This window comes from Pristiophorus japonicus, chromosome 13 (genome assembly GCF_044704955.1).
Source record: "Pristiophorus japonicus isolate sPriJap1 chromosome 13, sPriJap1.hap1, whole genome shotgun sequence".
NCBI classification, from domain to species: Eukaryota; Metazoa; Chordata; class Chondrichthyes; family Pristiophoridae; genus Pristiophorus; species Pristiophorus japonicus.
Window position 1 is genome coordinate 191,849,187 of NC_091989.1, and position 10,398 is coordinate 191,859,584.

The window sequence follows — 10,398 nt, forward strand, 5'->3', positions numbered from 1 at the left end:
GTACTTGGGTGTGCACCTGAAGTGCCGTAACCTACAGGGCTATGGACCGAGAGCTGGAAAGTGAGATTAGGCTGGGTAGCTCTTGGTCGGCCAGCGCGGACACAATGGGCCGAATGGCCTCCTTCCGTGCTGTAAGTTTCTATGATTCTATGATTCTTTTAAAGCTCCTTAGGATGTTTCACTATGTTAAAGGCGCTATGTTGTTGTTGTAGTGGAGGACTGAACATGTGAAAGCCTATCGGCTTCACAATTGAGTTTGACAACTTTGGATCAAAGTCCATTTTCTCCAACAGCAGGTTCTGGTGCTGATTCTGCCATTCCTATTACACCTCCTGCAGACCCATCCTTTGTTACTTTACTTGCCCCGTTACCATCTCCTTTTGCCTCGCCCCATCATCCCTTTTGTCATTTAATCTCTCCTGCCTTCCACCCTACCACAGACCCTCCCTTTTGTTCTTTCCTCCCCTCCCCTTTCTTGGCTCTGAACCTACAACCTGTTACATCTCTAACTTCCGCTTCTGAGGCAAGGTCATCGACCCGAGAGAGAACGGGAAACGCAACTAGGAGAGAGATAGAGAGAGAGATAGCGAGTTGGAAACAGACAGAAATATGGAGAGCTGGAGACAGAGAGTTAGGGACAGAGAGAATTAGAAATAGGGTGAGAGAGAGTGAGAGAGAGAGAGAGAGAGAGAGAGAGTTAGAGAGAAACAGGAATGGAACTTCCTGTGTCTGTAACCAGAGAAGTGAATAACTGGTGTAAAAGATCGGGTAAATTCGAGCACAAGTGTGTTTTGCATATAATTACTGTACGCACGAATTATCTTTCTCTTATACACTCTTCTATCAATTCTTGCATCTGAATGCACCTCGGCTCATTATACCGAACACACGCAGTTACACTTCTGTGTCCCTATCAAACACAAGATCCGACAAAAGATTACACAGTATCGACAGCACAGGAACAGCCCCAGCGCTCCGTGCCGGGGTTTATGCTCCACACCAGCCCCCTCCCACCCCTCTCCATATCCTTCTATTCCTTTCTCCCTCATGTGTTTATCTAGCTTCCCTTATACTATCCGCTTCAACCCCCCCCTATGGTAGTGAGTTCCACATTCTCACCGCTCTCTGGCTAAAGAATTCCTTATTACAACAACAATTTGTATTTATATAGCGTCTTTAATGCAGTAAAACATCCCAAGGCGCTTCACAGGAGTGTTATGAGACAAAACATTTGACACCGAGCCGCATAAGGAGATATTAGAGCAGGTGAGCAAAAACATCAGCAAGGGCAGACATCGACGACGAGGTCCAACACCGCCTCCAGTGCGCCAGTGCAGCCTTCGGACGCCTGAGGAAGAGAGTGTTTGAAGACCAGGACCTCAAATCTGGCACCAAGCTCATGGTCTACAGGGCTTTAGTGATACCCGCCCTCCTGTATGGCTCCGAGACGTGGACCATATACAGCAGACACCTCATAGTGCTGGAGAAATACCACCAACGATGTCTCCGCAAGATCCTGCAAATCCATTGGCAGTATAGGCGCATCAACATCAGTGTTCTCGATCAAGCCATCATCCCCAGCATCGAAGCACTGACCTCGCTCGACCAGCTCCATTGGGCGGGCCACATCGCCCGCATGCCCGACACGCTCTATGCGGAGCTTCGACATGGCAAGCGAGCCCCAGGTGAGAAGAGGAAACGTTACAGGGACACCCTCAAAGCCTCCCTGATAAAATGTAACATCCCCACCGACACCTGGGAGTCCCTGGCCAAAGACCGCCCTAAGTGGAGGAAGTGCATCCGGGAGGGCGCTGAGCACCTCGAGTCTCGTCGCCGAGAGCGTGCAGAAACCAAGCGCAGGCAGCGGAAGGAGCGTGTGGCAAACCAGTCCCACCCTCCCCTTCCCTCAACCACTGTCTGTCCCACCTGTGACAGGGTCTGTAATTCTTGTATTGGACTGTTCAGTCACCTGACAACTTACTTTTATATCGTGGAAGCAAGTCTTCCTCGATTTCGAGAGACTGCCTATGATGGTCAAAGAGGTAGTTTTTAAGGAGTGTCTTAAAGAAAGACTTAGATTTATGGCCCTAGCGCAGTCTGCCCCATCCACGATGCACCACTGCTAACTACAGTCAGCCCTCTCGAAGCAGCCATACTGTAACCTGTCCCAAACAGAATGTGGGGAACAAGCCATTTGAAAACTTCTGTGTATAGGCGTCAAACTGCCCCACTCACACAAGAATACAAAAGAGTTTAACAATGCACCATCAGAAAAAGGATGTTTGCCTTCCGGTTTCTGGTTAACCCAATCGCTGGAGCCGGACGTCCAGTGTAAAGCCAAATGCTGCTCACTTTGGCCGATTGTATTCCCACACGTCATCTGAAGCCATTAGATTTCTGGTTCACTCTCAACTAAAAGACTTACATAAGAACATAAGAAATAGGAGCAGGAGTCGGCCATTCGGCCCCTCGAGCCTGCTCCGTCATTCAATAAGATCATGGCTGATCACTTGAATTTCTATAGCGCCTTTCACGCGCTCAGGATGTCCCAAAGTGTTTTACAGCCAATGAAGTGCTTTTTGGAGTGTAGTCACTGTTGTAATGCAGGAGGCACGGCAACCAATTTGCGCACAGCAAGCTCCCACACACAGCAATGAGATAAATGACCAGGTCACTTTTTAAAATGTTGGTTTAGGGATAAATATTGGCCCCAGAACACCGGGGATAACTCCACTGCTCTTCTTCGAAATAGCGCCATGGGATTTTTTACGTTCACCTGAGAGAGCAGACGGGGCCTCAGATTACCGTCACCTCCAGCAATGCAGTACCTCCGACAACATTGGAGTGTCAGCCTAAATTGTTTGTGCTCAAGGCCCTGGAGTGGGATTCGAATCCACAACCTTCTGACTCAGAGGCAAGAATGCTACCCACTGGGCCACAGCTGATGCAACTGTACTATCGCTGGGCGATAGTGGCCATAGTGGTGCACAATGCCAATAACCAGACTCTACTAACAGTGACCCAAATACCACCGCACGCGGAGGGTAATGCACACAGATCTTCAACAATAACTTGCATTTTTATAGAGCTTTAATGTAACAAGGCGCTTCACAGGAGCATCATAAGACAAAACAATTTGACACCGAGCTACCAGCCGTCTTTCAGATGAGACGTTAAACCGAGGGCCCGTCTGCTCGCTCAGGTGGATGTAAAAGATCCCATGTCACTATTTTGAAGAAGAGCGGGGGAGCTCTCCCCGGTGTCCGAGTCAATATTTATCCCACAATCTGCCTCATCCGAAAGACGGCCCCTCCGACAGTGCAGCGCTCCCTCAGCAAAGAGTGTTGGCCTCGATTTTGGTGCTCAAGTCCCTGGTGTGGGACTTGAACTCTCAATCCCTACATTACCACACTCAGTCTCCCCTTCATCCTACAATCTGAATGCTTTAAAACCCAGCTCATCTACCTCACTGAACTCAGCAACAGCTTTACAATGGAAGAACGAAGACTGATGGAGGTACGGAGTTCCACAGTAGTGTTAGTGCAGGCGAAAAGACAGACAGACTTGCATTTATATAGCACCTTTCACAACCACTGTACGTCCCAAAGCGCTTTACAGCCAATGAAGTACTTTTTGAAGTGCAGTCACTGATGTAATGTGGGAATCGCGGCAGCCAATTAGCGCACAGCAAGCTCCCATGGAAAGTGGCATGGGATCTTTTACGTCCACCTGACAGGGCCTCGATTTAATGTCTCATCTGAAAGACGGCACCTCCGACAGTGCTGCCCTCCCTCAGCACTGCACTGGGATTGACGACCTAAATTTTGTGCTCAAGTGTCTGGAGTGGGGCTTGAACCCACAACCTCATGACACAGGAGTGAGAGAGAGAGCCATTGGGCCATGGCTGCAAGAGACAATTGCAAATCGCGCGCCAACAGCGGGAGAAGGAAGGGTGGGGGTAGGATGGTGTTTACAGGAGCATCGTCCAAAGGCCGAGAGTCAGACTTGCACAGTCAACTCCAGCACTGTTAAAGATATGTCGCCATAACCTCAGGACTCATGACAGATTCTCAGTGAGTCCCACAGAACCGGAGCAGCCAATGCCACTCCGTCAGGTCAATCGCGCCACTCTGGGCACCGTGCCAACAGGTTTACACACAACTTATTGTGCCACATTTGAAATTAGACCCAATCTGAATACAATACCAACAACTGAGGCGTGAACAGTTCCTGCAACTTGGAGTCCATTCAGGTTCAGGGTTTCAAGTTTCAGAGACCCTCAACCTTTCTTTCATTCTACATTCGACAGGCTCCCTAATACTCAAAGCTTCTCGTCTAACCATTGCTCCGTGATTGTTCCCTGCTGTTCCGTTTAACCATGGCCATGTTCTGCATGGTGTGACTTGGCCCAAACACTACATTCCTCAATAATAAACAAACCAAAATGCTTGCAAGCCACAAATTCTCCGTAACTCATGACAAGAGAGTTGTGTAATTGACTGCTCCGAGCGGTGCGGGTGTTGGGAGGAGAGGGGCAGGGGGGGGCGGGGGTTACAGCCTTACAACACAGAGACTAAACAATGGTTTAAAAAAAGGAGGCAGGCATATCTTTCAGCTGGTGGGACCCACCACCCGAGGACTGATCCAACCCAATTCACAAATGTGCACCAGCATTGTAAAGATTTGCATGTCTATGAAGAGTAAGGGAGTTCTCCCCGGTGTCCTGGGCAAAGCTGTGGCTCAGTGGGCAGCACACTCGCCTGAGTCAGAAGGTCGTGGGTTCAAGTCCCACTCCAGGGACTGGAGCACAAAAATCTAGGCTGACACTCCAGTGCAGTACTGAGGGAGTGCTGCACTGTCAGAGGTGCCGTCTTTCAGATGAGACGTTAAACCGAGGCCCCGTCTGCCCTCTCAGGTGGATGTAAAAGATCCCACGGCACTATTTCTAAGAAGAACAAGGGAGTTATCCCAGGTGTCCTGGTCAATATTTATCCCTCAATCAACAGATTATTTGGTCATTATCACATTGCTGTGTGTGGGAGCTTGCTGTGCGCAAATTGGGTGCCGCGTTTCTCACATTACAACAGTGACCACACTCCAAAAGTACTTCATTGGCTGTAAAGCGCTTTGGGACTTCCTGAGGTTGTGAAAGGTGCTTCTTATTAAAACTGTTTCTTTCGAATTCGCTTCTTATTAAAACTGTTTCGGAGATCCCAACGTGGCAGAAAACTGAAGAAATACAAAAGGGGTGAAGTCAGATCAAAGGGGGGGGGCCAAATCAAAGAGTTTTTAAGCAGCTCTTTCGAAGGGTGGGTGGTAGCGAGACCAAGTGTCTTGTCGGAGAAATGTTCCAAGGCCGGGTGCTGCAACAATATAATCGGCCTCAGACTGCAGCACGGTGCCAGCAGGGAACATTGATCAAACTGAGCAAGCGAGGGCTTCAAATAGGAAGATAAACTATTTCAAGCCGTTTTGTCCCCAGCTCCCCGTACATCGAGCGACATCAGTAACTTTTACCAGCAGCCGGTGGGAATTCCAGATAACGCAGGAAAAGGAAATAAACAGACCGGCAGGAGGAAGGGATTGGGAAAACCAGCATCGGCACCAATTCCCATCTCGCCACGCAGAAACTGGCCCCAACTCTGCAAGGCATTTCGAGCAAGTTTCACTGCTAAACATTATTGCACATGTAGGTCCCTCAGTGATCATCGGGGTAAAGCCAGCTCCCAGCCATAGTTCAGGATGGTCCAAGGCTTCAGCTCTGCTGTGTGTAGCATTGACTTGGCTTCAGCTAAAGCAGGCCATTGCCCCTGAGTTATTGGGGGGGCGGGGCGGGGGCAGCGTTTTATTTTTCTGTGCAGTCACCAACATTCCCGTTAAGTTGCGCGGTCAGACATCGCTCTGCTCCCGCGCAGCCGGATCACCGGTCTTTAAATCCCTCAGGCACGGCACAGGGAATGGGCTGCGCGGCCCCTTAAAGGAACAACACACCCAAAACATAATTAAAGGGAACAATGGTCATCACTGTTATAATGTAGAATTTGTGCAAAGCAATATTCCACAAACAGCAATGTGATAATGACCCAGATAATCTATTTTAGGGATCTTATTGGCCCCAGGACACCGGGAATAACTCCCCTTCTTCTCTTCGAAATAGTCCCCATGGGATCTTTCATGCCCAGTCGAGAGAGCAGACGGGGCCTCGGATTAATGGCTCACCTGAAAGACGGCACCTCCGACATTGCGCTCCCTCAGTACTATCCCTCCGACAGTGCGGCACTCCCTCAGTACTGCCCCTCCGACAGTGCGGCGCTCCCTCAGTACTGCCCCTCCGACATTGCGCCACTCCAACACTCCCTCAGTACTGCCCCTCCGACAGTGTGGCACTCCCTCAGTACTGCCCCTCCGACAGTGCGGCGCTCCCTCAGTACTGCCCCTCCAACAGTGTGGCGCTCCCTCAGTACTGCCCCTCCGACAGTGTGGCACTCCCTCAGTACTGCCCCTCCGACAGTGCGGCGCTCCCTCAGTACTGCCCCTCCAACAGTGCGGCGCTCCCTCAGTACTGCCCCTCCGACAGTGCGGCGCTCCCTCAGTACTGCCCCTCCAACAGTGTGGCGCTCCCTCAGTACTGCCCCTCCGACAGTGTGGCGCTCCCTCAGTACTGCCCCTCCGACAGTGTGGCGCTCCCTCAGTCCTGCCCCTCCGACAGTGCGGCGCTCCCTCAGTACTGCCCCTCCGACATTGCGCCACTCCAACACTCCCTCAGTACTGCCCCTCCAACAGTGTGGCGCTCCCTCAGTACTGCCCCTCCAACAGTGTGGCGCTCCCTCAGTACTGCCCCTCCGACAGTGCGGCGCTCCCTCAGTACTGCCCCTCCGACAGTGCGGCGCTCCCTCAGTCCTGCCCCTCCGACAGTGCGGCGCTCCCTCAGTACTGTCCCTCCGACAGTGCGGCACTCCCTCAGTACTGCCCCTCCGACATTGCGCCACTCCAACACTCCCTCAGTACTGCCCCTCCAACAGTGTGGCGCTCCCTCAGTCCTGCCCCTCCGACAGTGCGGCGCTCCCTCAGTACTGCCCCTCCGACAGTGCGGTGCTCCCTCAGTACTGCCCCTCCGACAGTGCGGCGCTCCCTCAGTACTGCCCCTCCGACAGTGCGGCGCTCCCTCAGTACTGTCCCTCCGACAGTGCGGCACTCCCTCAGTACTGCCCCTCCGACATTGCGCCACTCCAACACTCCCTCAGTACTGCCCCTCCGACAGTGCGGCGCTCCCTCAGTCCTGCCCCTCCGACAGTGCAGCGCTCCCTCAGTACTGCCCCTCCGACAGTGCGGCGCTCCCTCAGTACTGCCCCTCCGACAGTGCGGCGCTCCCTCAGTACTGCCCCTCCGACAGTGCGGCGCTCCCTCAGCACTGCCCCTCCGACAGTGCAGCGCTCCCTCAGCACTGCACTGGGACTATCAGCCTAGCTGTACACGCTCAAGTCTCTGGAGTGGGACTTTGAACCCGCAAACCCTCTGGCTCAGAGGCGCGGGCGCTGTGCAGTGAGCTGGGGCTGACGCGATGGGCTGAATGGCCTCCTTCTGTGCTGTAAATTGCTCGGACTTCTGGATGCAAGTATCCATAACAGCTAAATGGGAAGATGTAGGCCTGTTTTTGTTGAGCCCACCTCCCACAAGTGCATGTTGTGTGTGTGTGTGTACCGTGAGATATAGCAGAGGGATCAGTAAGTCACTCACCACTTCCAGCAGCTTAAGGATGCCGAAGACGGAGCGCAGGTAGTCGGTGTCACAGCGGACGGCCAGCCGGTGTGTGGCGGTGACCGGCTCGGTGGTGGGCTGGTAGGGACTGCTGGCTCCGGACATCATGGAGGAGCTGGAGGCTTCTCCCTCATAGCCATCCACCTCCTCGGCATTCCTCATCCTGCCCGGCACCGTCACAACAAACACAGCGGGAGCACAACTCCAACACAAACCCCAATTACAGCAGCAAATAAACCATCCAAAAAACAGATACAATGAAACGCAGCTCTCTGCACCAAACTTTTCCCACTTCGCTTTAAAGGGACTCCGGTGGGGGAAAGTTAGAATTGCGGGGGGGAAAGGGGAAAGGCTGCAGCGTCTGCTCTCACAAAGCCCACAGCAACAGGTTTACCCCGGGGCCGGGACAGAGACAGAGCCGGTCTCTCTCTCTCTCCCTCTCGCTGCTCGCACTGTGTCTGGCCGCCGCTCCCAGCTCCCTCTCCCTCTCTCGGGCTCCCTCTCCCTGCCGCTCTCGCCTCTCTTCCGAAAATCCCAAGCTCAGCCCGCCTCCCTCCCACTATTCCCAATGTTAGTGGCGCTAATCCCAGCCTCTCCCCTTCCCTCTGTTTGTGCTCACACTCTCTCTCCATTCCCAAACTCCATCTGGTCCTAGTCTCTACTTTGTCTATCTCTCTATTCTACACATCTCTACACATGTATATATATATATATATATATATATATATTCCCAGTCTCTCTCTATTCCCACTTTCTCTCTATAATATATATATATATTATATTCCCACTCTCTCTCTCTCTATTCCCACTCACTCTCTCTCTCTCTCTCTTTCATCATCATAGGCAGTCCCTCGGAATCGAGGAAGACTTGCTTCCACTCCCAAAGTGAGTTCTTTGATGGCTGAACAGTCCGATACGAGAGCCACAGACCCTGTTACAGGTGGGACAGACATTCGTCGGGGGAAGGGGTCAGTGGGGCTGGTTTGCCGCGCGCTCCTTCCGCTGCATGCGCCTGACCTCTTCACGCTCCTTGCGTCGAGACTCAAAGAGCTCAATGTCATCTCGGATGGACTGTCTGCGGCCAGGGTCTCCCAGGTGTCAGTGGTGATGTCGCACTTTACCAGCGAGGATTTGAGAGTGTCCTTATAACGTTTCCGCTGTCCTCCTTTGGCTCGTTTACCATGACGGAGCTCCACATAAAGCATTTACTTAGGGAGTCTCGTATCTGGCATGCGAACTATGTGGCCTGCCCAGCGAAGCTGATCGAATGTGGTCAGTGCTTCAATACTGGGGATGTTAGCCTGGACGATGACACGGATGTTGGCCCGCTTGTCCTTCCAGGGGATTTGCAGGATCTTGCGGAGACATTGTTGGTGATATATCTCTAGCGACTTGAGGTGCCTTCTATACATCGTCCATGCCTCAGATCCATAGAGGAGGGCGGGTATCACTACGGGGAACCCGGGGACTGGGAGAAATTTAGAACTCAGCAGAGGAGGACAAAGGGTTTGATTAGGGCAGGGAAAATGGAGTACGAGAAGAAGCTTGCAGGGAACATTAAGACGGATTGCAAAAGTTTCGATAGATATGTAAAGAGAAAAAGGTTAGTAAAGACAAATGTAGGTCCCCTGCAGTCAGAATCAGGGGAAGTCATAACGGGGAAACAAAAAAATGGCAGACCAATTGAACAAGTACTTTGGTTCGGTATTCACGAAGGAGGACACAAACAACCTTCTGGATATAAAAGGGGTCAGAGGATTAGTAAGGAGGAGGAACTGAGGGAAATCCTTATTAGTCGGGAAATTGTGTTGGGGAAATTGATGGGATTGAAGGCCGATAAATCCCCAGGGCCTGATGGACTGCATCCCAGAGTACTTAAGGAGGTGGCCTTGGAAATAGCGGATGCATTGACAGTCATTTTCCAACATTCCATTGACTCTGGATCAGTTCCTATCGAGTGGAGGGTAGCCAATGTAACCCCACTTTTTAAAAAAGGAGGGAGAGAGAAAACAGGGAATTATAGACCGGTCAGCCTGACATCGGTAGTGGGTAAAATGATGGAATCAATTATTAAGGATGTCATAGCAGCGCATTTGGAAAGAGGTGACATGATAGGTCCAAGTCAGCATGGATTTGTGAAAGGGAAATCATGCTTGACAAATCTTCTTGAATTTTTTTGAGGATGTTTCCAGTAGAGTGGACAAGGGAGAACCAGTTGATGTGGTAGATTTGGACTTTCAGAAGGCTTTCGACAAGGTCCCACACAAGAGATTAATGTGCAAAGTTAAAGCACATGGGATTGGGGGTCGTGTGCTGACATGGATTGAGAACTGGTTGTCAGACAGGAAGCAAAGAGTAGGAGTAAATGGGGACTTTTCAGAATGGCAGGCAGTGACTAGTGGGGTACCGCAAGGTTCTGTGCTGGGGCCCCAGCTGTTTACACTGTACATTAATGATTTAGATGAGGGGATTAAATGTAGTATCTCCAAATTTGCGGATGACACTAAGTTGGGTGGCAGTGTGAGCTGCGAGGAGGATGCTGTGAGGCTGCAGAGCGATTTGGATAGGTTAGGTGAGTGGGCAAATGCATGGCAGATGAAGTATAATGTGGATAAATGTGAGGTTATCCACTTTGGTGGT

At 51.5% G+C, this 10,398-nt stretch overlaps 1 protein-coding gene across 1 annotated transcript in view; it reads right to left on the reverse strand.

The window, feature by feature from the left end:
• Nucleotides 1-8,258, reverse strand: part of cmtm4 (CKLF-like MARVEL transmembrane domain containing 4) — a 102,584-nt gene extending 94,326 nt beyond the window's left edge. Inside the window, exon 1 of the mRNA XM_070897045.1 lies at nucleotides 7,738-8,258. Coding sequence (XP_070753146.1) covers nucleotides 7,738-7,920 — 183 coding nt within the window. The 5' untranslated portion in view covers nucleotides 7,921-8,258. The remainder of the gene's footprint in view (nucleotides 1-7,737) is intronic.
• Between the last annotated feature and the right edge of the window lie 2,140 nt (nucleotides 8,259-10,398).